General features: G+C 46.3%; 14 protein-coding genes across 14 annotated transcripts; 8 read left to right on the forward strand and 6 right to left on the reverse strand.

The window, feature by feature from the left end:
- Positions 1-70: 70 nt before the first annotated feature.
- On the forward strand, positions 71-2,782 carry GL50803_009133 (ABC transporter; the record flags this gene model as incomplete). The annotated part of the gene is made up of 1 exon (XM_001707002.1): positions 71-2,782. The coding sequence occupies one exon, from the start codon at positions 71-73 to the stop codon at positions 2,780-2,782; it is 2,712 nt and encodes a 903-aa protein (XP_001707054.1).
- Position 2,783: 1 nt separating this feature from the next.
- GL50803_009132 (uncharacterized protein) lies at positions 2,784-3,278 on the forward strand (the record flags this gene model as incomplete). Its single annotated transcript, XM_038046404.1, has 1 exon — positions 2,784-3,278. One exon carries the CDS (start codon positions 2,784-2,786, stop codon positions 3,276-3,278), a length of 495 nt encoding a protein of 164 aa, XP_037901668.1.
- A 302-nt stretch (positions 3,279-3,580) lies between these two features.
- Positions 3,581-4,465, forward strand: GL50803_009130 (Histone methyltransferase HMT1; the record flags this gene model as incomplete). The annotated part of the gene is made up of 1 exon (XM_001707001.2): positions 3,581-4,465. The coding sequence occupies one exon, from the start codon at positions 3,581-3,583 to the stop codon at positions 4,463-4,465; it is 885 nt and encodes a 294-aa protein (XP_001707053.2).
- A 28-nt stretch (positions 4,466-4,493) lies between these two features.
- Positions 4,494-5,987, reverse strand: GL50803_0014877 (uncharacterized protein; the record flags this gene model as incomplete). Its single annotated transcript, XM_038045795.1, has 1 exon — positions 4,494-5,987. The coding sequence occupies one exon, from the start codon at positions 5,985-5,987 to the stop codon at positions 4,494-4,496; it is 1,494 nt and encodes a 497-aa protein (XP_037901669.1).
- Positions 5,988-6,066: 79 nt separating this feature from the next.
- On the forward strand, positions 6,067-7,404 carry GL50803_009128 (uncharacterized protein; the record flags this gene model as incomplete). Its single annotated transcript, XM_038046403.1, has 1 exon — positions 6,067-7,404. One exon carries the CDS (start codon positions 6,067-6,069, stop codon positions 7,402-7,404), a length of 1,338 nt encoding a protein of 445 aa, XP_037901670.1.
- Positions 7,405-8,041: 637 nt separating this feature from the next.
- Positions 8,042-10,825, forward strand: GL50803_0032828 (uncharacterized protein; the record flags this gene model as incomplete). The annotated part of the gene is made up of 1 exon (XM_038046057.1): positions 8,042-10,825. One exon carries the CDS (start codon positions 8,042-8,044, stop codon positions 10,823-10,825), a length of 2,784 nt encoding a protein of 927 aa, XP_037901671.1.
- A 25-nt stretch (positions 10,826-10,850) lies between these two features.
- GL50803_0016431 (Ribosomal protein L19) lies at positions 10,851-11,441 on the reverse strand (the record flags this gene model as incomplete). Its single annotated transcript, XM_001706998.1, has 1 exon — positions 10,851-11,441. The coding sequence occupies one exon, from the start codon at positions 11,439-11,441 to the stop codon at positions 10,851-10,853; it is 591 nt and encodes a 196-aa protein (XP_001707050.1).
- A 132-nt stretch (positions 11,442-11,573) lies between these two features.
- Positions 11,574-12,131, forward strand: GL50803_008329 (Vacuolar protein sorting 25; the record flags this gene model as incomplete). The annotated part of the gene is made up of 1 exon (XM_001706997.1): positions 11,574-12,131. One exon carries the CDS (start codon positions 11,574-11,576, stop codon positions 12,129-12,131), a length of 558 nt encoding a protein of 185 aa, XP_001707049.1.
- A 42-nt stretch (positions 12,132-12,173) lies between these two features.
- Positions 12,174-20,012, reverse strand: GL50803_0016430 (uncharacterized protein; the record flags this gene model as incomplete). The annotated part of the gene is made up of 1 exon (XM_001706994.1): positions 12,174-20,012. The coding sequence occupies one exon, from the start codon at positions 20,010-20,012 to the stop codon at positions 12,174-12,176; it is 7,839 nt and encodes a 2,612-aa protein (XP_001707046.1).
- Positions 20,013-20,046: 34 nt separating this feature from the next.
- GL50803_008325 (Zinc finger, C3HC4 type (RING finger) domain-containing protein) lies at positions 20,047-20,700 on the reverse strand (the record flags this gene model as incomplete). Its single annotated transcript, XM_001706993.1, has 1 exon — positions 20,047-20,700. The coding sequence occupies one exon, from the start codon at positions 20,698-20,700 to the stop codon at positions 20,047-20,049; it is 654 nt and encodes a 217-aa protein (XP_001707045.1).
- Positions 20,701-20,925: 225 nt separating this feature from the next.
- Positions 20,926-21,438, reverse strand: GL50803_0016429 (Translation machinery-associated protein 16; the record flags this gene model as incomplete). Its single annotated transcript, XM_001706992.1, has 1 exon — positions 20,926-21,438. The coding sequence occupies one exon, from the start codon at positions 21,436-21,438 to the stop codon at positions 20,926-20,928; it is 513 nt and encodes a 170-aa protein (XP_001707044.1).
- Positions 21,439-21,451: 13 nt separating this feature from the next.
- On the reverse strand, positions 21,452-22,726 carry GL50803_008322 (uncharacterized protein; the record flags this gene model as incomplete). Its single annotated transcript, XM_038046362.1, has 1 exon — positions 21,452-22,726. One exon carries the CDS (start codon positions 22,724-22,726, stop codon positions 21,452-21,454), a length of 1,275 nt encoding a protein of 424 aa, XP_037901672.1.
- A 166-nt stretch (positions 22,727-22,892) lies between these two features.
- Positions 22,893-24,410, forward strand: GL50803_0014681 (Ankyrin repeat protein 1; the record flags this gene model as incomplete). Its single annotated transcript, XM_001706991.1, has 1 exon — positions 22,893-24,410. The coding sequence occupies one exon, from the start codon at positions 22,893-22,895 to the stop codon at positions 24,408-24,410; it is 1,518 nt and encodes a 505-aa protein (XP_001707043.1).
- Positions 24,411-24,548: 138 nt separating this feature from the next.
- On the forward strand, positions 24,549-25,589 carry GL50803_0014680 (uncharacterized protein; the record flags this gene model as incomplete). The annotated part of the gene is made up of 1 exon (XM_038045782.1): positions 24,549-25,589. One exon carries the CDS (start codon positions 24,549-24,551, stop codon positions 25,587-25,589), a length of 1,041 nt encoding a protein of 346 aa, XP_037901673.1.
- Between the last annotated feature and the right edge of the window lie 84 nt (positions 25,590-25,673).

Consider the following 25,673-nt stretch of genomic DNA (forward strand, 5'->3'; position numbering starts at 1 on the left):
ATATTCACCGTGCAAAGGCAGAAAGGGATAGAGCCCTTTATGAAGTGCAGATTAAAGTAAATTAAAGGCCATGGCACGCCTGCTTTGTGGGTCCAGGCGCTTCAGGGCTCACTTTGTAGCGTCCCTGCGACTTGCACTGAGCCTGCGTCTAAAGTTCATTGTTGGGATGGTCATAAACATAACTCTTGGCCTCGTTTTCCCACTATTGATGACTATCAGTATATCTAGCACAGCGCCAAAAGAGAAGCTCTCCTTCGATGACATACACCTTGATTCTCCGTGCCTAAAAGTGGGGACCTGCTATACATTTGCGTGGGGCCCGACAGGAAATAAAGATGTAGAAGCATTTATGTCTGCTGTTTTTGAAGAAGCAAGGACTGCTATCAGCAGAAACGACGTAAAGGATATCGGCTTCCAGACGTTCGAGGAGCTTTATGGATTTATAACCGGAGAAGGGCTGGGCCATGTTGGTGTCGGTCTTTTTATAGAGAACTCAACGCGGAAAATACGCTTATATTGCAATAATAAGGTCCCTAACGTGCCACTAATGGCCGATATCTCTCTCGACAGCTCTACCTTACTGCAGGTGGTGAGGATTTTGAACACGGTGCATTCGGGCATTTCCGGGTACGACATACAATTCTATAATACCATGAGTCTATTCTTTCAGAGCATAGGTGCTACGAGCATTTCTATAGTATCAATGACCTTCATAGTATCAGGAATGTACACCCTTTCAAACATAGGGATGATGAAGGGCAATCGCCGCTACGAATACCTTGTATGCCATGGGCTGCATAGACTTGCATATCAGATAGCAAACGCAGTCGTCACGCTGGGTGAAATTGCCATCGTGCTTGTAGGCACCATCCTTATTTGCTATTACTTTGGAATAGGGTCAACCAGCAACCGTTGGCTTACTGTGGTAGTGCTCCTCTTATCCATTTTCCCAGTGGCAGCGCAGAATGTGTCATGGTCGCTGTTTTGCGCCTCAACAATCAGCAGACCCAACACAATGCAGCTTCTCTTTTTCCTTCCATCCATGTTGGTCGCCATAGTCCAAATGATAATTACGTTCACCGTGAAACAGGAGTTGCAATCTACGAATAACAGTGGAATACAGTTTCTAATGGCCATCCTGTCTCTTCTATTCCCGCCGTTTGCCAACAGCTCCTACTTCACAGCTGCAAGCATGGTGTTTGCACATGACTCTTTATACTACTCTACCTTTGGACGAGTAACGTCCATTACTGACGGTCTCACCAAGTCTACTAAGTATTACCCCAATCTTTTGCTCCTAGTATTGAGTAGTATTATTTCTGGTCTTGCATATTTTGCACTCGCTGTGTACCAGGAGTACACTAGCCCCGGAAGCGCAGCTCCCAGGAAGCCACGCAGCTTTCCGATTCATTGGCTCCAGACAAGAAAGACTAGCACTAAGAAAAAGACAGAGGATGATAAGCAGAGTGAGGAACCATCATCAATTAACCTGTCGACCTCTCAGCTAATTGAGTCACAGATCCCGTTGCTCAACGGACCCGATCGTGAAAACGTATCAGAGTATGCAATTTCATTAAGAGACGTCTCAGTCATATTTCCCCTCAAAGGCAGGGCAACAAAAACTGAAAATCCACCTATAGGAGATGTTATATCTGCAAAGTACGTAAGCAACGGATCTCTATATACGACTGCCCGCGGATACAACGTGAGCGCAAAGGATACAAAGGCACTTTATCATCTGACACTTAACCTGCCATATAATAGCGTTATTGGGTTACTGGGTGCAAACGGAAGCGGGAAGAGCACGTTACTGAAGGTTCTCTTGGGAATGTATAAGCCAGTGAGTAGTCGGTACCTACCCAACAAGTACGCTGAGGTGGCCAACGGTAGCGTGTGCCTTCTAGGAACGTACTGTCCTGTCACTGCCGAAGAGGAATTATACAGTGGAAGGCATTTGGCTCTTGTATTGCAAGAAAACGTGATGTTCCCAAAGGCCACAGTAGGGGAGCAAATTAACATATTTGCAGCCATTGTATTGTACGACTTTCCGCTCGGGGAACGCAGCCAGCTGATCCTGACCAGTCTTGAGTGCATGGGGTTGGCTGATAAGCTGAACCAAAAGGTAGAGACTCTATCTGGGGGTCAGAAGAGGCGCCTAAATATTGCCATGACCATACTCCTCTGTGAGGCGGGCCTTGCTGAACTTCTAATCATGGACGAGCCTGCATGCGGTGTGGACATCGAGTCCCGCACCTTCTTATGGAAGTATCTCAAGAGTTTACGGATTCGAGCGCAGCAGACAGATAAGCGCTTCTGCGTCCTCCTAACAACGCATCTCTTTGAAGAAGTGGAAGAGCTCTGCGAAACAGTCGTCATGCTCAGAGATGGAAGGCTTTTAGCTGCAGGAAGTCAGCTCTTTTTCAAAACTGAGTTTGCGGGAGGCTATCAATTGCTACTAGATTGTCCTAACTCAAGAAAAATCCTTTTCGATGTGCACAGAAAATTCTTTTATGCACACCCTATCTCTAATGATGATTGTGAGGATGAGCTCTTAAATGTAGTCACAGTAGATCCGTACAACCACAATCTCAGCGCTCTGTTTATTAGCTACGCTGACCAAGCAAAGCTTCCAGATGCGCTACAATATCTCGCTGAAAGGGGCATTCCCCAGGAACAATGTGCTCTGCATACAGCTTTGCTATCGGAAATTTTCATTCAGCAGCAAGAAAAAGAGATGCCGGAAGTGCCTGCTGTAGAGCATGGGTGGTATTGTGAAAAATAAAATGGCGCTCAGAAAGCCGCAAGTAACTATGGGCAATAACGTTTTAAAGATACATCTATCCGTACCGATCCAAAATACTGCCGACACCATATCAACCTTGCATAGGTTCATTGATAGCGTAGAAGATTTGTGCTACAAATCAGACTATGGAACAATAGCTTTAACGATAAAATGCAAGCCGCGCACCTGCCCGCAAAGTAATTGCTGTACGATTTTCAATAAGATACCAAGGAACAGACAGGTCAACAGTCGAAATCGAAAGCTAAAGTCACACCGTAGATATGTAGCACCTCCCTTTAGTCCAATGAACGGCAGTAGGCCAGACTGTCCCAAAGACACTAAATCCGTAAAGGCTACTACTCAGAACGAAGCTCTAGCGCATAGCAGTAATTTGAACGCGGGCTTTCTGGGGTCTCGTACCAGTGAAACAGGGTGCACCAGCGCCTCTCTCGCTGCAAATGAAATGAGAACCTGTGAAGACCCAATCGATGAATGATCGTGAAATCTCTTGTCTAAAGCTACACGCAAATATATCCTCATACGAGCACTTGAATGTCAAGAGCAGACGTTAAATTAAGCACTCATTCGTCAGTAAACCAGTATGCTAGATACCACTCTGGTTGAGAAATAGCTTGTTGAGTATGGTTGTTATCAAAAAACGTGCATGACTGGTGAAGCCGACTAGTAGCAAATGCTTGAAACCGAACAGACACGCCTTGGCGGAAATGGACTATTTCGAATTTTCAAATTTTAGCAAAGCTTTCCGTGTCCGAGTTGTAGCGTGCAATGGGCAAAGTAATGGCAATGAAGCAAGGAGACAAGCTACCTACGGCCAGAGAGCCTTTGCGCGTCTTTCCTTATGTGTACAAAAGGGATGAACTGGCTAAAATGCGCCGGGTCTTCGCTTCTGCAATACACATCACAGAGATGGATGCCGTCTCCCTCCATTACACTCACGTCAAAAGGAATATATATGTAGGGTGCAAGCGCCCTAGCGCGGCACGGAAGACGTTCTGTACTTGTACGTGCAAAGAAGGAACTGGATGTGGGACAAGCTGTGAGCTCAGGAAGGTTCATCTTGAGTGCTACAAAGAGTGCTGCGCAGGATCGCCATGCTCCAAGCAATTTATAGTCAGACCCTTGTTTGGTAACTCTATAGATCTTCCAAAAGACGCTACGACACTTCATAAAGATAACAGTAGGCTTGCCGACTGTGGAAACCAAAGGCTTCAGAGGATGCAGTACGCTCGGACAGCTGTCTATCCGGCTGGGAGGAAAGGCTATGGTCTGTTTGCACTTACTAGCATTCAGCGAGGAGCGCTCGTGACAGAATACATAGGTGAGGTTATAACAAGGGAAGAGTGCATGCGGCGGAAGAAGAGCGCGAAGGGGCACTTGTACTTTCTTGCTTTAGACAGAGAACTCTACATAGACGCTGCCCATAAAGGAAATGAGAGTCGGTTTATCAACCATTCTTGTGACCCTAACTGTGAGGTGCAGCTATGGTATGTCGGCGAGGAGCCAAGAGCTGCCATAGTTGCCCTACGGAGTATTGCTCCCCATGAAGAGCTTAGCTTCGATTATAAGTTTGACTTTTACCCCGGCGTGAAGCCTAAATACCCGTGTTTCTGCGGCTCGCTCTATTGTAGAGGGTACATAGATGCACCAAAGTTAAGGACATGACATGATGACTCGCATGGATTTACTATCTTCACAACGGCGTCTGTGTCCCTGGCAACCGGATACCACGGTCTTGGAAGGACACTTGCGAATATGTAGAAGATGATGTAGACGAAGTAGCTAACGAGGGCACAGTATACTTTGCAATCCTATCTGAAATAAGATTGGTTGAAAGGTCGTCGGAATTACCAACAGTAACCCTGTTGGGTGTTCCCCCATACTGCTTAGCTTGAGCCTGTAGCTCTAGCTGTTTTAGACGGTGCATGATAGGTAGGTTGTTGATTGACGCAGGTTTAGGTGGTATGGAGGCATTTGACTGCGTACCATACGTGCTATATGTACTATTTATTCCATACTTAGCTAGGATATTGCGGGCATTTGTACTTCGAGCCCGTGAAATAGTCGTCTGATTGGTGGAGAGCGAACTTTCTGTGAGATCATCGTCCTTGGAGAATCGAACAGAGGGCATGCCTGGTTGTGGTCTGTCCTCTTGCTTGAGTGGCGTATACTGAATAGAATTTGTTGATACTCCAGATAACAATGATCCGTGTGAATCAGATCCATTACCCGAGTCGACCGAAGCTGTTAACATGGTAGATGACGGCCTTATGCCGGTATTTAAATCTCTGCTTCCAGTGGTACGGATCTGATTGTCCAGAAGGTTGGTTACCCTGTCCAGTTCTCCACGGAGACGACCAATCTCCTCTGAATACTGCTGCTCACGACTCTGCAGCAGCGTCTCTAGCTCAGCAATCCTTGCGTTCGCTTTCTGAAGCTCTTCCTCGCTAATATTCATGTGAGACATGTGCATCGCAGAGTTTGTCTTGGCTGCGGATAGTTCGGCTAGCACATCTGCGAGCTTTGTCTCCACTGACGCCTTTGCTTCCAACGTGGCAAGCTTTTCTCGTTGCAACTCAGCAAGTTGCGCTTCATAATTTGACGCCAGTTCTTGCATTCGAGCTTCTAGCTGCCTTGTTGATGACTCTGCAAGAGCCAATTTCGATTCTAGGGTGGCCTTTTCGCTTTCAACCCTACCTATGCGTAGCTGGAATGTGCTGAGCTCAGTGTTGAGCCTCGCTTCTAACTGCGCAGCCACTGTGCTGATATTTCTAGCGATAGATCGATCCGAACCCTTACGGAGTTGAACGGAGAAAAATGGAACGCGGAGGCTAGGCCGCACCGTCAGAAACTGCAGCACAGCAGTCTCCATCTGCGCATCTGTCTCCAGTATGCAAATGTCTGTCCCCACACTTGCTGCAGATGGTGTACTAGATAAGGTTGGCAATATATCCGAATTAAGCAAACTGGGAAGGCTGCTGATGTGTAGGAAGTCATAAGAGAAAGTAGTACACACTGTTCGGAAGTCCTCGGCTCCCATGCTTACCTCATATAAGAAGAACATATCATTTGAGTTCGTCAAAGTCATGTCCACCCTGTCCTGCGTGCTTGAGAGTACACACGACAGACACACTTTCATCTCTGCTTGGCTTCCGTCAAATGTCTTGTGAAGCAGAGTAAACTCCATAGGGGGATGGAAGAAGGCAATATTTTAAGTCGATTTTTCTGCCTGAAAGTCCCTGTGCATTCTACTTCCAGCGGAAATAATGGAGCCTCTGCCCTTTAGAACCATGCTCAATCCAGCCGCAATGGCTCTTTCGGATTCGTCATCCGGGGAGCGGGAAGATTCCCCTTCACCTGTATTTACAACAGAGTGCCCTCTGGACTATTGTAGCAGAACAAGCATCCAGCTGTCCTTTTCCTCTTGTTCATCAACAGCTGACTGCGCCAGAGCAGTTCCCCTCTTGAAACGTGCTTATAAGGCAGTCTTTGGAAACAGGTACTTAGGGGAATCAGAGATGATTCAAAAGTATCTACTTTCTGACAGCTTACTGATCTTACGCGATAGGAACAGCAAAGATGTTAAAGGAACAGTTCAAGAGACACAGCCACCTGACCTACAAGTCGCTGACGTCGATGCTGATAAAGGGCTCGATGCTGATATCTACTCACACCGCACATACAAGGACTTTCATCTCATCTTACAGACTATTCAGGAAGGGCTTAGAATGTATGTCTCTGTCTCTGGATCTGCACTCTATGCCAGGCCCTACAGCGTTATATTAGATGACCTGTTCCACCTTGCACAACTTCCACAGAAGACCGCCAACGGGTACATAGACAGGCAGCTGCAAAATAACAAGAATGCTATTAAGACTATCATTGCCGATATATGTGCATACAGGCGGGCACTTCTCGATTGCTATAAGCACATTTCCAAGCTGCCGTTTGTGGTAGTCTTGGGAAGTAACTTTGAGGCGCTATTTGGACATTGTGATGCACTGGGTAAGGATGACTTCTGCATGGTGTCGGGCTATCCAGGCATCATCGAGGCCCTTGAACACACCCTCAGACATCAATCTTCTAAAGTAGGACAAGCGCTGAAAAATATAGAAGGTGAGCCTCGGTATACCTCATATCACATACATCGTGAAGGGTCATTCATTTATATAGTTGGAAATATCACCCTGGTGACAAATTTTTTCCTCTATAGAATTCCACTAAGTATAGGGCTTCATAGCGCTGAAAAGTCTCTCCCTCGGATATATTCTATGAGGTCGTTTGAATGTAGCTTTCAGAATACAAATATTGCATGCACTGTCAATGAGGATGATAGGCTTTTTTCCATAGATTGCTATATGCCATTCTTTAGTGTGAAGCAGGTGGTTGAAGGGTTACAAAGGGCGATGGCCGCTGCGTCGAGTGACTGTCAGTTACTTGTCGAGCTGAGTGCACCAACGCAACACAGTAGGAACTTCAACTACCCCATCTTAGCCCGTGCAGATGGAGCCTCTGAACCATCTCAAAAGAATAACACATCGAATATACGTGGCTTTCTTAAGCAACTATCTGTTGACGCCAAAGGCTTTATGTCTTACTATTAAGTTCTAGAAAGGATCAAATTAACTTTTCTCTGCTACTAAAGCTCTTCATTTGATAAATATTTACTTAACCTGATTCGTCGACTGTATAATTGCCTATCGGACTAAATATATGTAATCGCGCGTATCTCGATATCTGTGCTTAAAAGGATTAATTCCATCTGTACTTTTATCTCTTTTTATCTCCAAAAACTCGCTGCATTCCGCTATTGTCTCTCCAGAAAAGTTTGCAGCTCTCATACAGGCTGCCCTTTCACCAAGCAGTACAACTGATGAGAGGGCCGCTTTAGGCCTCGAGATTGTCAGCCTCTTGTCCTCTAACGAGGCATATCCATCTGTCCTGGCCAAAGTGTCGTTATTGCCCGATGAACTAGCAAGTGTTCCTGTTAAGCTTGCGTCTCTTTCTCAAATTCGGCAGATTTTCAATCAATCTCGCTGTCCCCCTGTGCACACTGCTGATGAAATATTCGTGTCACTCTTCAATACAATTTGTGCAACGCCGGTGCCGTCTCTGCTCTCGGCGTCAGTTGATACTTTTTCGACGGTACTTGCACGCTCTTCTCAGTCACCTTATAACGTACTACTAGCTGTTTGTGCATCTACTGATAGCGTCTGCGGGATTGTTCTTAGATCAAGGAACATGACTCCTGCCGTTCTCTTCAGTGCTGAGGCACATGTCGCTGAGCCAGAACTCTCGGTGCGCATCTTAAAACTTGTTGAATCTATAATAGAGAAGCTATCTGTGCACCACCTCACGTCAGAGAAGAGCCTGGGAACTAATCTTGACTCGTTTATTTGTTATATGATTGCTGTAACAAGCTACGTTCTTTTCCAATATGGGGACTTATCTGTACTCAGCTCCCTCTTGACGCACGCCTTATCAATCTTAACTTCGTTAATTCCAGGCACTTGCACTGTTCCACAGAGTATTGTCGAACCTCTTGTAACGGAGATTCTGACACTTGTGGCCAACATCTTGACCAGTGGCCAGCATGCTACCGCAAATGAAGGATCAGTGTACGCCCTTCTCGCAGGTTCATGGCGCTGCTTATCGCATATCTTCTCTGTCTATCAAATGGAGTTAGATAGTGCACTAGACACAGCACGGGATCTTGCGTGTAGAACTATATTGACTGATCTGTCGTCGACGGTCACATGTACAGAAGTAGCGACTATCTGTGGAACCGTAGGTGCTCGTTTTCTAAATGCGTTGCCAAAAGACCCCAGTGGGCCCTTTGGAGCATACATAACAGGCCCCCTATCGATTCTACAAACAATTCTGAACCATCGGAACATGCAAACAAGCGACTTGGCCGCTAACTCCTTCTTTTGTAATCAAGCTGTATCTGCCGTGATATCAGACCTGATTATTCACGGTTGTTGCCTGGACAAGTATGATCTCCACGAGTGGATGACGTCTCCGTTTAACGGGGCCCTCGTAGACGTCTCTGGAGGGAAGACCAATGAGTGTTGTGACTTCGTGGTTGAGTGTTTCTTTGGTTTCCAAGGACTCCTCATAAAGACTTTCATGACGACGTTTACCACGGCAGTTACGGCCTTCAGCGCTCTTTCAGAGGAATCCACAGAGTACTTTGCAGCGTCATTGACCCTAGACAGTGTCTTGACTGTCTTTGGGGCTATATGGCCCAGTCTCACCATAGACGTTGAGCACCTTGGGGCCGATAGCTATGGGGAAAGAGGTACAGAAAAAGAACATGGGACGCCATTTCTTTTTGAAGACGCATACGGTATCTTTGATTCGTTATTTAGGGTGTGTAGTCTCGTTCTTAAGAGGCCGCTCTATTGTCCCCTGACAGTAGGTCAGCCGGCGTCACTGGGTAATCTTCTCTTTCTGCGTCGGCTAGCGCTCCTTTTGACCTACGTTAGCGCGGCTATTTTGCCCGAGTTTGTCGATTCCTGTTTTAGCCTATTGCTTTGTTTTCTTCAGGCTCCTATGCTCACTACATCGTCACCCACTGAGGCAGGGCCCCTCGAGGCCTACATGGGACTGCAAGTTCTGGCTGCAAATGCGATTTCTACCATAGTCACAGACATGAGCTCAGCCGATGCACAAAGAGAGGCGCTGCTGTCAAGTAACCATACTCTTAGTATCTTAATTGCTGGAATAGATATTCTGACTGCTGTATTTTCAGATAGTTCCCGTCTTCCTTCTGATGGATACCTTGATGTGCACACAAGATTGGTCGAGAGTCTCCTGTCTTTTCTGAATAGCGAGCAGGATAACATGAAATTGGAGCGGTCGTTTTTCTCTTCATTGACCTCATCACTAGGGTCTTTAGTTGTAACAGCATCAAAATTCTTTGACCGGAGCTCAGCGCTTCGCAGATTGCTCAATTGTTACAGAGAGATCTTATTAATACACATTTATGCCCTCAATTCAGAGTGCGAGGCTGACCTATCAGCCTCTCTAGAACTTTTTAGACTTATCTACCCTGTGTACATGGATACAATCCTGCCCCTCATTAACAGTGTCTTAATAGACTCAGCTCTAGAGATCGTTAGGGCTGTTCTGAACCTTCTGAACCTGTTTCCTCTAGTGGACAACTCTAAGGACTGCCTGGAAGCAACTGCTCTAGTTTTGTTTAAGTTGGTGTCCGTGACAAGGCAATCGGTGAGCTCTAGAGAGCTCGTGTACACACATACAACCGTAACGAATCTGATTATTACCATGATACAGCTATATCCAAAGTATATGGTGATGGAAGGGCAAGCAGTCACAGCTAGTTTTCTTTCTTACCTCTTTAGCTTCACGGAAGATTGTGGAGACATCAATGGCTTTTATCAAGCCTTCTCCATTCTTATAGAGTCACTTGTTGATGTTGGCGAGTTAGCGCAGGTACTCTATAAGGGTGCCCAGTTCACTAGCGACCTTTCAAGGATTCGACAGTTTATGGATCGATATGCATACCTTCCATCGGATACGCCCCTGATACAGATTGATTCTCTGATAGCCATGGAGCTTCCTATATCCGCTATCCTTATCTATCTCTCAATTCGCTGTGCTTACACAAGCATCACTGCAGATTCACATCGGGACATATTACTGCGAGCGTACTGCTATGCTGCCCCCCTTGTTTACGCAACGGATACCTGCGTGAGTGTCCTGGGGAACGCAGATGCCTTCCTTACGGGGCTTTTTGATTTCGTCTGCAATCTGCTCCCATGTCTTGGCGACGCATTATTTAGTAAGAGGATAGCCACAGTCCTCCAGATATTTATCACCTTAGACAGTTACAACGGGCCTCAGGCATCCAGTATTCATACTGTACTCAACCGTTGCATGCCACAGCTCGCACAGACTATTCAGCAGTTCAAGCACTTCAACAGGGATGAAGCAGACCCCACCTACACAGCCATCGTGCGGGCCCTGGAAAGTCTGGTCGACAGACGAATGGAAAAGTAAACGAGACCGCTGGACCATCCCAGGTTTACTTGTTAGTCTTCTCAGTGAATATACCCGTCTGGGCGAACGCGAGACGGTTGGCGGCAACCTTCTCTGCTCGCTCCTTGCATCGCTGCTCTGCCTTCTTGCGGCGCTGCTCAAGCTCCTCCTTCTTCTTCTTCTCGAGCTCCTGCTCCTTCTGCATTCCAACGATGTGCTCCAAGAGAACGCGCTTATTCTTGAACATGTTACCCTTAGCCTTAGCATAGAGGGTCTCATAAAGGTGCCTATCGATCTTTTCGTCGTCACGGTACCTGCTCAGCAGGCGACGGAGGACACGCTGGCGCTGAATCCAGAGAGTCTTCGAAGGCATACGAGCCTCCCTGGTACCGCGGCGCTTACCGTGACCGCTGTGGCGGCCGAGGCGCTTAGCTGCATGGCGCGCACGAATACGACCGCGCGAAGAGCCCTTGATGTCCAACTTTGCAATGATCTTTGACTCAATCAGGGATCGGATAGCCTCACGACTCGACGCCTGTTCGATGTACTTCTCATGGGCAGGGTTAAATCGAACGCGGCGCTTACCACATTTGAGGACGTCTGCCGCCAGGCGCTTCTGCAGCCTCAGATTAGCCATGTCGGGAGGTCGAAAAAGTTCCGAGAAAAATTCATTTTAAAATCATTTCAAGTATTTTGTAACGCTTAGCAATTTTTATGGCAACTAAACATAAAATTGAAAAGCTCATTGAAATAGGACCAGGGAATAAAAATGGCTTGTAAGGACGTTTTGGAATCTTCCGAACTGTGGTACTTTCCTCCGTTCTTCACCCTCCAACAGAAGATTGAGCAGGCGGACGTCTGCACTGAACAGCTCAAACAGTGGGACGCTCTTTTAATGAAGTGGTGCTATGAAGTAAAGTCCCGCGAGATTCCGAAGGATAACTATCTGGAGAAGGCGATCTTCAAGAACACAAAGATCAATCGCAAGGTCAGCGATGAGCTTTTCAGAGAGATCATCGATTGGTTTAAACGCAAGGGGCGTCTCGTCGAAATCAACAAGTCCTACTACCTTCTTTCTGCACCCGAAGATACTATTCCAGATTCCCTTCTCCGGCTCTTGAAAAACAATAACTTTACTGTGGGCTGCATTATTACCGTCTTAGAGTTAAAGAAGACCATGGATAAAGACGCATCAGATCTGTTTGCTCTACCAGACCCAGTGCTCAAGAAGGCTCTCGAGGCTTTGCAGAAGAGTGGCAATCTTGCTCTCTATCAGGAGGGGCCGGTCTTTGGAGACGAAACGGGAATTAAAATCCTGGGCCTATGACACTCTTGCTATGTTTACATGTGTTATTCTCTACGGCACCTCCTAATGGTTTCGCACAATGAATGCGGAAAGGGCAGCCACGCCTCCACCAAGCACGATACTGGCAGCTTCGCTTTTGGCGTCCATGCAGCAGTCTGTTAGTAAATTTATTCCCTGGCGCATGTTGTCTATGGCCCGCTGGGAGTCGTACGCTGAGATGTCACAGGATGCCAGGTTGAGATGGTTGAATACTTTACGTATGGCCTTAACAAGCTCCTGCTTTTGTGCTTTCGGTTCCTCTATGTCTGCAGAAGAAAGCTTTTTTGTTGCGATATCTTGTGATAAAGCAACCAATCGTTCATATACTTTAGATGCCAATTGAATGTTGCGCTTCGCGGGAGTCCCCCGCATGACCTCATCGAGAGTCAAACTACTTATTATAGCATAGCGCCCAAGGCAGTAGCTAAGATAAAAATCTATAAAGTTCGCATAGTACATGCGTCGACAAGAAAGATCGTGCACAGCGTCTGCAAGGGCGCAACTCTCAACTGCAGGTTGATCCCCTATCTCCAACTGAGCAATGACAGAGGTGTCGTCCTTATACTCTACGGAGAAAGCGTAGAACACCTCTGTTACGGAATTGAAGTTGAGCAAAGTAACACATGTATCACAGAACTCTCTAAACTTCCCTTCAGTAAGAAAGTTCTCTGTACTAATCTTAGACCAAACAAGGGTCATACTTTCAAAGAGCGAGCGCCTATAGCCACCATACGCCACTAATATCATTTGCGAAAGATGTACTATGTCAATGGTATAGGCTTGCTTACTGCGCTGAACCAGCTTGCAACTATAAATGCTCTCGCACAGACTGTACCTGCGCTTACTGCTCCAGTTGGGCAGTATGGCTTGTAAAAGCTCAGGTACCTCGACTAAATCCACAGCATCTCTATGAAGCCCACCAAGGGCCCGCTGGATGTCAAGATATGTGAGGTAAAAGTCAAAGTCTAAGTCACCGAATAGAAAACGCGCAAATAGGTAAATTTCGTTGTTCTCGTATTGATGATAGCAAACAGAGACGATCAAGGACCATAAAAGCGATGTGACTATGGCGGTTACGCCATACTTGTTCTTGGCATAATATAGTAAAAAGTGTGGCAAAGACTCTGCCTCTTGCCGTGAGAGACCACCGTGAACAACGTTGAAGCTAAAAGATCTGCTCCGGGAGTCAGTGCCTTTTGTACTGTCTGCTTTTGTGATGTCTGCTCCACCTACTCCGTCAGGCACAGGGTCAAGCTCAACCTCGTGATCTCCCCGGCCTTCATCTTTCAGAGAAACTGTCAACACGTGTTCTACGGGTTCCTTGATGGTAACGTAGGACTCTTCCATGTTGATCCTGGAACTATATATAGCCCTGATTAGCTTGAGAGTCCATATACTAGACTTTAGATAGGCGTTGGCAATTGGTATTCTAATATATGTTTTGTGCATTATGTCCACAGCACTTCCCGTCTCTATTGTAAAAAGTTCACAACGGTGAGGAGAGAGCTCTTGAAGTAGTTGTAGAATGGTCGGAAAGATTGACCTAGATTCATTCTTTCGGACATGTAATGCCGAATGTCTCAGGTACAGCACTGTGTCACCAGGTCTTGGTATCAGCAACTTCGTCTTAGAGAACTGCTTGGCAGTAATGCGAAAACCGTCCGTCAGGGAATCATTGGGTTTAGTTATATCTTCTTCTGTTATCGTCCTAGAAGGAAGATGCTTTATGGTCTCCACTAGATATTCAAACGTCTTCTGCATCTTCTGGCGAGTAGCCTGTCTATTCTGAGGCGACTGTTCCTCGCCTTTTGAAGAATTAGAGGAGAAGTCGTCTACAAGATCAACATTAGAAGAGAGAATACAGGGATAAATAACTTGGCTGTCATCAGAATGAGAATGTGCTAGTTCTAATAGTTCATGCGGGAGCGTACAACGATGTCGCTTGAAGGATCCGAACTTTGTAACGAGGGCTTCAAACGTCCCACCAACAAACTGAAGTAATGGCCCTTCTGGTGGTTCAAGGGGATTACATTGGGTGAAGAGGACATTCTGGCCGTGCCTGGGATGGAGCCGCAAGTATGGGTGGCCAGAATGGGATGCAGTCACCGTATAAGATGGACGAGAATCACGGCCACGTGCATGGAGATACTCGCTATATGTTAGCGCAAGTCCTTGAGGATAAGTGTTGTCCTGTTTTGTTTTGATAAACGTGGTTGAGGAGAGCTGCGGTTGGAATTGGCCTTGGATATGATGATTGAGAATTTTGTTCTCAAGGCGACGGTTTTGAAGTGCTGTGCGTTCAGTGGTGGATGTAAGAGCTGGTGATTCCTTGCCAGGACCTAAATTAAACTTACTTTGCTGCTGCGCAAACAGTAGCAAACGTCCACCTCGTGCTTCCTCAGGGGTTAAGCTTTCTATTAAAAGTGACCCCTCTGCTATGTTATTCTTTTGTCTGATGGTTTCAGAGGCAAATTTATTAGCATCAATGCTTTGTCGCAAGCGTTGGGATGGAAGGGATTTGTGCCGTTGGGATACAGAAAGGAGCTCGAGAACGGTCTCCTTGTAAGTTCTAGAATTGTTGTCGACAAGATCGTCGTTGGCCATACTTAGAGCCATGTCCTCCCGAGTACATCGTAGAGATGTGTCAAGTGGCTGTGCGATAGAACCAGAAAGGTTACACCCGTCCAGTGGGCTCAACTGTTGAATGGCAGATGGTGACTCCATGTCCGTGGCAATATCTGCGGTGTCCTTAACATCTGAGTCTGGATTGAACTGCGATTTAGCCATGCTCTTGAGGTATGATGTTATAGGACTACTAGTATTAATTGCCGTTTTTGGCCGTTCACTAGCAGCTTTTAGATCTAATAAACTTTGTTCTTTGTTATGGAGGTTCCTCTGTTGAACAAGGGGAAGATGGTCTGGTGAGTTGTCATCGCTGTATTTTGTAATTCCTGACGGTCCTAGAAGCCCGCGTGTAACTAGGGGCAGACTAGTTGGCAAAGATCTCTGTAAAAGACTGAGCAAGGGGCTGGTGCGAGTCACAGGGTCATCAGTTTGCTTGATGTCTTTGGGAACTTTGCCCCCACCGTTATTTGCCTGAGAATCATTTTGAGGAATAAGCTGCTCAGTCATGTAGATGTCTGGAAAGAGAGGAATATTAGTGAATCGTGACATAGTGAGATCAATGGCATTATCATTGTCTATGGGAATCGAATCGATACGTGTGACATCGGCCGGTGTCTGCACAGGGGTTTGCTCCATTTGTAGTGGATCTGCATGCATAGCTGTAAAGAGCTTTTCAATAACAGAAAACGCGTCATTGACCAGGAGATCACCGGTTGAAATTATTTCATCCAAGACCATGGGGGTTGTCTGCGTTGCAATAGTAGCGGTCCCAATTGCCATTTTGACTGCACCCGCTAGCTCTTGGGGAAGAGGGTGTGCCAGAAACATTGCAGATGCATTCTCTATGCATTCTGGTGGAGGTAGCAATGGATTTATAGAGTCGTTGATAAAGAAAATTGTGAGAGGTATCTGTGCTTTACCTACAGTGTCTTGATTATTCTCAATCAGGATAGTCTCTTGTCTATCAATAGCTGCGCTCAGAGACTTTGGAATATCATCAGGATTAAATGTAGCAAGGACTACAGAAGTAGGATTTCCTTCCACGTAATAGATATCATTGGTAAGGACTCTATTATCTTTTTCTATGATCGACATCAGTTCAGATGTGCCCTTCTTGACTGAAGAGGTATCAACAAAGCTGATAGCCCCGTCACTAGTTTGTACTATGAGCCTTGGCTCCGACTTGTTTGTCTGTTGCATGGGATATCCAGGGTTTAATGGAGACGACAATGGTCTAGTTGCGGACCAACTCTTTCCGCGAATATTCTCAGAAACACGGGCTAAGATATCCTGTGTTGACAAACCGTAAAAGTGTCGCTTAGAGGGTGAACCGCTTTTTAGACGTGACGAGCTCTGTCTGCTATCAGTGCTTTTTGCAGGAGAGCCTACCCGCTTTGATTGCAGCAACATTGCGGGTGCCATAGAAGGCAGGTCTGGTACTGGGGGAGTACTGCCCAACGCTATTGTATTGAGATCTACTATACTCCCTATAGCAGGCGAAGACGTGCCCCGTGTTGGGCAATCTTTAGCAGAAAGTCTGCGCTGTGTAGATGGGCTAAGCTGAAATGATATCCCTTCTGAGTGTGCAGACCTGTCAGTACTAGAAGGCCGTGATTCATGAAGTGTGTAGCCGTCACCTGAACGGACGATCGAGTGCTTGACTGCGCAAAGGTTCCCACTTGCGTCTTTATAATATAGATATTTCTCTCCATTATCCATTGGATTAACCTTACCATTAACTGTCAGCAAATTCTGTTCTTCGCAAAGTTGCTCATACTCACAAGAATGGTTAGTCCCATTGACATCCTTATCTAACTGAGTTCCTTGAGAACCCATTCTTTGGGTTTGCCGTGCACTTGTACACGCGCTTGGAAGAGGCTTTCGACCCGGAGAAACACCAAGAGCCCTGGGATTTGATAGCCTTTTATTGGTAGCAGTTAGTCTGGGTGTGGTTTGGTGTTTAATGGCCTTCTTTCTTCGAGCACGCTCTGCTTTGGATCTGATTTGGTCAACAACCCAATTGATGGTCTCCTTGGTACACATTGATAGATTGGCGTCAAGGAGTACTTCTATACTCGCTTGCTGATTGTCTTTCTGCACTAGCTCATCAGAAACAGGGCTCCTTTCGTCAAATAAATTATCTAACACTTGGGATAGCTTCAGTATGCCATTTGTCGTCTCGTTTGCCGCCACCGCTTCCGGGGAATTAGCTTTATCAGTACTAGCATCAAGATCATTCCCATTCCGTTGTTGCAGAAGTAGTTCTTTCACCTGGTTATTATCCCGAATGAGCCTATTTGCATACTCATCAAAAACTTGCAAGATAGAGCTATTGTACTTGGACTTATAAAGGAGATTCTGTAGTAGCAATATAACTTTGTCCTTTTGTTCCTGGGTTGTGGCGAGAGAAGCGATGGAAGTAATTTTTGCGTTAGCTGCCTTGACAGTCTCTTCGAAGATATCCACGCTATTGATTTGCAAATGTTCTTCATGAGACTCTGCATCAACAAAGAATTCTGTGCTCTCATCAATAAGCTGTGAGGATGCATACTGACCCCCGAAATCTACAGATTCCATAGATAGGTTTGGAGGTAAAGTCTCACCTTGCTGCAAGAAGTCCTTCTCGGGAGCAGTAGTGCGCGCACCCGTTTGATCATCGCGAGCTGGGACTGTCTTACTGGGATGCATCGATGGAATTGTACTGCTGTGATGAGTGCGCTTTTCAAGCTGAGTCGACGCAAATTCCTTGTCCAGAGATCGCGTCAGGAATTCGCCAGATCCATTATCCAACAGTGCATCATCGCCTTTCGGGGAGCCAAATTGATTAAGATGATCAAAATCCGAATCACATGGAGCCGAAGGACAATCTCCACAAGAAGGTCTTTGGTATACATCATAAGTTGTGACTGAGCTTCTCTCATTATATTCTTTCCCTTGATAGTACTCGGCAAGTAATGTCTGTAACTCATTAAAGTCCTTGTCTGAGTCCATTGGCAAATGCTCATATTTATCCCTGTAAATCTGTAGTTGCCGATGCATATTTAGGAGTACATTGTGGGATTTTCTTAGAAGAAGACTGGTCGATGGAGCAGACGCGTCTGTAAATTCGTTATCAAAGGAAGTATATATCCTATTTTCTGCTGATCCACTCGGTTCCTCGTTAGGAGCTGCTAAGCGAAGGTTCCTGACGGTGTCCATGACTGCATCGGCGGCCTTCTTCTTTCGTTTAGCTTTTGCATCCATTACATAGCTATCTTTCGTCTGTACAGCAATGCCTTTAGCTACAAAGTATGACGAATACTGCCCGTGAAGGTGGGTAAGAAATGTGGCCACGTTATCAGAGTTCTTCGCAGCTGTAACAAGCCACATGATGGAAGAAAGGCCATCGTTTGTAATGCCTAGACGTCGGCACGCAACTCTGGAGTCTTCTGCACACAGGCGCAGAATGGTTGTTGCAGCCAGCTTGGCATGGGGACTCATATCCGTTCTCTTATGTATTTTGTTTGCTACCCTAACCAGGACCTCAGAGTTAGCTTCGCCGTCCTCTGCCCCTGAAGCGAAGAACATGCCACCACTTGCTAGGGTAGTCTGGAAGTCATTGTTCTCCATGGTGAGTCGCTCATTCTCAGAGACTAGCGCACCTCTCTCCTTGGCAAATGCTCCTGTAATCGTTGAAAGCTGCTCTTGGAGCATAGCCATCTCTGCCATCATTGTCTTTTTCTGCTTTTCTAGGTCTAGTATCTGTAACTCGCCATAGTTCGCCTTCCGCTCTGCCTGTGCAGCTCTGTCACCAACGCGCTCTAGGTTGCTCTTGAATCTGTTTGCCGTTGCAGCAAGGCGCTTAGTCTTATTTCTTTCGTCCAGGAGCTCAGACTTAATCATATCGAGGGTAAAGGACAGCTGGCTAACTTGGTCCTGTGCCACATTAAGTCGGCGGGTAAGAATAGTCATATCTCTTGCCTGCATCGTATTTTGGCAGACAAGCTCGTCAATGCGCTTCACTGCTTCTGTATAGTTCCCTTTCAAAGTAGTCAATCTGATTCTTAAGTCCTGATTTTCGTGCGTTGCTTCCTTGAGGTCCCGTACCGTTACCTGGAGCTTGCTATCCAATATGTTCGCTGCCTCTTGGTATGCAGCTAGCTGCGTGGGAGTGCTTTTAATCCTTTTGACATAGTATGCTTTGACTCTACTCAAGGTCTGAAGGATTTCGGCTATCTGCCCATTTCTATTGTAATTGGATAGATAATCAAGACATGTATCAAATGCTAGACCAAAAATGTCCATTTCGCTAAGACCTTGTTTGTCTGAAAAGCTCACAATTTGCTTGTCTAATTCCACACTTGGCAACGGGGTCAGCAGGTTACCAATCTTACAAGCGTCTCCTAGGAGGAAATCGTTTATTTCACCGTCATGGTCTTGACTAATTATATCATGATCCGGGGGTTTTGAATTTTGAGCTGCATTAGACCGCAAAAAGTGACTAGTATCTGTAGGCTTAGAAAGAGCGAGTGAGGTTGGAATAGTGGAATGAGTAATAGGCTGAATGGTAGGGTCAGACTTGTTACTGCTTGTGACTGTATCGAAGTTGCTACCTGGATGACTTGAATCTTCTGGTTGAAGAATCTCCGTGGTGAACTTAGTAATATCCTCAATTGGCATGTTGCATTCTCCTAGCTCCAGATCTGCCCCTGTATCGGGCCCAAAGACAGGGTCAGTCTGTAGTTGGTCTGTAGTCTGAAGCCTAAAGAAAAGCTGTTCTAGGGTAGCTCGAAGAGTTGCGACTCGATCGCGTGCTAACGGATCCAAAAGAGCTTCAGTACTTGTTGCATCCGAGCTTTTGCGCTGCTGGGTTAGCTCAAGAAACTCTCGGGGCACATTTTCTTGAGAGCCATCTGGAACCCACTCTCTTGCCCGCACCCTGCTCTGGAACGACTTTTGTGCAGCAAACATTGAAGAACGTATCACTTCAAGGCCAACTAGGTACTGTGGAGAGGTTGAAGAAGAGCGTTCAGGAGATGACCCGATTTCTTGCCGATCTGAGCCAGAATTATAATCTGCTACCGAAGATGCGCGTGGCCGCATGCTGGCGTATCGGGCTAGCGGGGACGGTACCCGTAGCTCTCCATTTGGAAGCCTCGCCAGAGACGCTAACGGAGGATGTAGTGTCATGCCCTTATGCTGAGATGATTTAGGACGCTTTGGTGGTGGCTTGGATGGTGGCTTTTGTGCCAGCTCCATCAGTGATAAATTAAATTTTCAGTACTAAGTTTAACTAGCGCAGAACAGCCACTGCCTCCACAATAGGTGATCTACAAAGTGGACAAGTGCGTAGTTGTGATGCAATGAAACACTGCTCGCAGACAATAAAGTGTCTGCATGGAAGATACACTATCTCTCGCGGTCTGTCTAAGCAGATAACACAGGTGTCTATATTGGTAAAAGATTGATTAGTGGTGTGATTGGAAGCTGTACTCTTCTCAAGGTATGTTCTATTCTGCTGTATTACATTTTGCTGAAGCTTAGCATTCCAATTCCTTACCTGTTCCAGCTCTGCCTTTGTGTCCAGTAGCTCCGCAAGGAGCGCCAACTGATAGTCCAGATTTGTGCCTATCTGCAAGCTTAGGTCCTTGTCGTCTTCATCCTTGATGGTCCTTACTTTACGCGGAGGGTCCCGTAGGCAGTCAATAGCCTGGAGAAACCCTATGCTTTCCGCCAAGAACATAGGTGATATTCCGGCCGGGGTCAAGTAGGCCCTTTCATAGGGAGCCAAGATAACTGTGCACTCTAGCTTTCTACTCAAGATAGCCCTGTGAAGTGCCGCATATCCGTCAGCATCGCGCGTGCCAGCATATTGAGCTGCATGCTGTACTATCAGATCCAAATCGTTCTCCTCCACCGCCTTAAAAAGGATGTTTTGTGGTTCCATAGCTATCAGGCTTTACCAGGATTATTTATACTCAATCTTTATACTCAGTCGTTGCTCCGAGTCTCGGACGATCTCAATTGAAAAGTGATGACAACACGATTGACTTAGAGGTAGTCTTGCCAGAAATAGCACAGTAAAACGGGGAGTAAGCAGAAAATGGAAGTTATTTACAACACACACTTCAGGCAGAGAAGTCAAGGGATATGTGTAAACGGAATGCTAATGCTAATTGGTGCTGACAGGCGTACCTTCGTTAGCTAGCGCCTGCGGAAGAAGCTCTCGTATGTTTGCAAACTTAACATTGATTAAATTGACTGCGGAGGCAGTTTTCATGGAGTTATTCCACAGGATTAAAGTCTGCACGTTGGACGGATCTGTGAGATCGGGGACAGTATAGGTGCCGTGCGCTATTGTGTCGAGGAGCTCCTTCTCCTTCGCTGCCATGGCCATAGCAGCCACGGGTGACTTCTTCTTCTCAAGGAGAACAGGAAGGATCTCTGTCGAGTAGTAGTAAATTATGTAGTCTAGTGCCATCTTGCGAAGCTCTTCTCCAGTGTATTTGTTTCTATCCAAGTCTTTTCGCAGATGGTCTTGAAACCAACGTAGCTTCAAGAGGACTGGCTGACGCGTGGCAGATCTGTGCTCGAGTTTCTTCGCTGTAACCCGCTTGTCCCGCAGCATCTTACCCGCCTCGTATGCAACCTGCCGTGATTTGGGGTGGACAAACTTCTTAGGCATTGAATGTTTTATTTCATTTACTCCTCGAAAGTGTCCCCCGCTCCAATCTCATTTGAACTGACGTCCCATCTTTTCCTAAAAGAGTAAGCTGCTTACCAGTTCCGTCCCAGTCAATTCTAGTGGGGTGTAGATCCTCAAGGTGGTATCGCAGAAGGGGTCCAAATTTGTAAGGGAGCTGGCAAATATCGGAGAGCAGAAGAGTAGATTGGTTCGGTAGGTACGTCGCTAGCAACCTTCCATCTGGATTAACCCCCAGCAATTCTCCCTCGTAGGAAAAGCTCAATGTAGGCGAGAGTGGCTGAGTCTGTAAGAGAGAGGTTACTGAGGCAGAAATGGAAAAGCTGATATTACCAAGATGATCCAGATGATCGATCTCTACTGGCGTTAACACAAGCATGTCCTGGGATCTCGCATAGATGCAGGAGCCATATGGATGGACATGGAACACTTCGGAAGAAACTGTCAGCACTCTCGGAGGAGTGTCTAGGTTAAGAGCCGTAAGTATGTCCTGAAGAATAAGTGTGGAGTCTTGCGCGCTATAGATGTGGTTACATTGCACAAAGAGTAGTGCTGTGCCGTTGATGGATAAGTGTGTTCCACTCACTTCCAAATAGAGTTTAGATGAAACAGCTATGAAATTAACAGGCACTCGATCGCTATTTCCATGAGGTATTTGATAAACGGGCCAGATGCGGTCTAGCTTGATACTGATAGATGGCTTTTGTTCGATAGAAAGCAAGCTAAAAATGGGGTTCTCTGAGAACATTAGGTGTTTGCGGAGCCTACTTCGGAGCTCTTCTAATGAACCCGAGCTTAACTGGACCGTTGGAGGCAGGGGCAGTGACGCCCTGATTGCCACAAGTTGTGGGGTATGTCGCTGAATTAGCTCTAATATCTTTGTTGGTGAAGAGGTAGTGGGGCTGGCAACATGCAGATGGGAGGCTGCGGCTTGATGGCTCGATGTAGCGTCTGGAATATCTGAAGAACACTTTTCCGCCAATTGTTTGCGCAGTCCGTAGTTATCGCTCGCCAGAGAAGACACTAGAGATCCAAAGTAATCCAAGACCCCTGAGAGTGCAGAAATGCGCACCTGCTCTAGACTCTCCTCACTGTGAGTGGGTCCATTCTTGAGTGGAATACATGCTTCAGGAAGAAGCTCATGGCCGGAGATGCAATTAGCTCGGTCTGCAATACGCTTCTTAGCTACTGACTCTTCGTACACGGCACCACACACAGTGCACACTACCGGGAAGCGGCAGGGGAGGCCAGAAACAGAGCAGAACAGCATTAAAAACCATCTATTTGCTTGAAAGTAGACAGCGAAGACACCAGCCAGAAGGCTGAAACAGTTATAGTTCATCATTGTATGCATGAAGGCTATGAAGCATTTCGTCCAGGCAATTCAGCAGGCCTATTGGTTCTGCTGCAGAGCCAAATAAAATCATTGGGCTCAAATGCCGAGAAGTCTCGTTTATACAGACTTTTCCTACCTATACTCAGGCCCACTTGGTCCAGTCTTCAAAGCCAAGAGAACACATGACGGAATGACAGTGCTTTTACGTACCATTTCTTTATCAGAGACACACCGTCTCCTTTGGCCAAGCTATCGAGATGCCGCAAGCCACTGTCTCCACTACCATCATCCTAGCATCGCCGTCACTAGTGCTGTATACTTAGATGAGCAAGGCCATCGGTTTCTGACAGAATTTTCAGATCCGTCTGTGTTTACTGAGTTTCCTCTTCAACTGCTCTGTGAGGCTAATACAAAGCCACTAAATATGTATATTGCGTGGGACATTATCCGCCAGATAACCATGGTCCTTGATTGGCTCCACAACCCTCCGCCGGGCACCCAGCACAAGCCTGGATTTCATGGTCATTTGTCCCCAGCAAACATTACGTACTGTCTTCTCACAAAGAAGGCTACCATCTACGACGTGGGATTTTCAATAGTTCCTGGCCCAATGGCCTCCATGGCCGCTGAGTCAGCAGTCCAGATTCATGACGATCGCTTCAAAATTGGTACTCCAGCCGATATGTATGCTCTCGGATGTATTATTTCACTCTTAGTAACCCATGTTGATAAGACTAACTCCAATTTTCTGCAGGAAATGATTTCTCTAAAGAAGGCATGTCAGCATCCCTGCAATCACGCTCTAATTTCGTTTGGCTATATAATATCAATGTCACAGCACTATATGAATTGCTGCTCGCTTAAGTTTTCAAAGTCAATCGATGAGTTAACAAAGTCGTTCTTTTTCTCTCCCAAAGACGACCCAACACTCGATGACCGTTTCCAACAGGCCATTGAGGATAATGATTATGAGAGGATATTGGCTATTCTGGAAGAAAGCACCCAGAGACAACTTCCTCTCTACGTTCACGTGGCTCGCTCAGCAACTCCTGTTTCGGGAAAGACACCGCTGATGATTGCCGCTGATAGAGGAAACGTAGAAGAGATCAAGAAGCAATTCCAGTATCTAGGCCAATCGTATGAAGGTGATACGGCCCTAATGCTTGCGGCCAAACGAGGACATGCAGACTGTATCCGTGTTCTGCTGGGGGAACTGGGAATTACTGATTCTAGTGGGTTCACTGCCTTGATGAAGGCAGCAGATCAGCCAGTCGCGCAAAACGCAATAGACAGCGGCCTTATATACTTGCTTCCTGAGGCTCGCATGCACGCGCCAAGCGGTTGGACGGCGATGATGTTTGCGTCTAGCGAAGGAAATACATCCTTAGTCAGTGCTCTAGTGAGCCGAGAGGCTGGAATGCGTAATAGAGATGGCCGTACAGCTTTAATGTATGCAGCGTTTAATGGTCATGACCAAACAGTCAAAGTCCTCTTGGCAGCAGAGTCCAACCTTGTGGATAGCAAAAGAAAGCGGGCCATAGACTATGCTGTGGAGCAAAACAATATTAAATGTGTTCGAGTGTTGCTTGGGCGCGAGGTTTTAGTTAATGTGAGTTAAAGAAGATACAGTAAATACATAGCAGCCTGACTCTTGCGTAGGTCTGATGTAGGGCTCGAGTCTCTCCGGAGAACTCTAACTGAATGACATAACCGACTCAAAATTAAAATTATAACCATTAATCGTGGCCAAGAGCCCATGAGCGCCTCTACATCGCATCCTGAGGACGGCTTCGTCAGGACACCGCTGGAACTGCGCTCAAAAAAATCTGAATCTATCAGCACGTTGAAGGTGTTCAATTCAGACCGTGTTGCTTCTCCAGTGGATGTAGAAGATATCTTTACCGATAAGAGCATTGTGCCTGCTGCCAAGAAAGGCAGACTTCTATGCATACCTACCGATACCGAAATTTCCCATCGTAACAAGCACGTCACAGCATTCGGGGACAAGCCTTCCGATAACCAGCTCTTAAACGTCCCTGTCTTTGAATTCAGCGACGAAGACAAGGATCTTCCAGAGCTTGAATTGTCAAAGGTTAAGGTTACCACAAAGATTGACCAGTTTGATCGCAACGAGAAGCTGACAGGTCTAAAGTCAACATACGACTTTAACTCCTACACAATAGATGTATCCTCGAAGAAAAGCAAACCAAAAGATTCAGGCGGATTCGATAGCGTCAGAAAACAGCGGCCCAATGTTTCAGCTACCTCATCGCCTCAGTCTAAGGTACCCACCTACAAAGTCGGCGACTACATACCGAGGGCTGTGAGAGAGCAGCTTAAAAGTTCTCAGAAGCCGAGCTCTCCTTCGGTGACTACCCCTGAGGTCATCACTCCAGTAATTGATACTACAGGAGATACGAGTGATGCAGTCTCTACTGCGTTAAGTGCCAATGAACCCGTTGAGTTCACTATCCAGAACGAAACACAGTTTCAGCAACTCTTTAAGCCTCAGATTTCTATGGCGTTTACTACTAAACAACAAGCTTTATCAATATCTACATCTAATCTCGAAGCATCTAACAAGACCATTAGTATATTAACGAACAATCATTCATGTCCGAGTAACATTTGGACCACCCACCAAGCCAGTGCATGCCCTGTCAGTTTTTCTGATGCGCCCATGTGTAACACAAACGCATCTAGTGACAATCAACCACGCCACATTGAATTACAGCCCGGGGATACTGGTTTCATACTGAGTCATTATGCTGCCACTGTACAATCAGACAAAGCTTAAGTCTGATACTTTAATATAATAAGCAGTCTATCATAGATTTGTTGCTTTTTAAGAATTTAATCAATTAATTATACAGCTGTACTA

This window comes from Giardia intestinalis, chromosome 2 (assembly GCF_000002435.2).
Source record: "Giardia intestinalis strain WB C6 chromosome 2, whole genome shotgun sequence".
In the NCBI taxonomy this organism is placed as follows: domain Eukaryota; phylum Fornicata; order Diplomonadida; family Hexamitidae; genus Giardia; species Giardia duodenalis.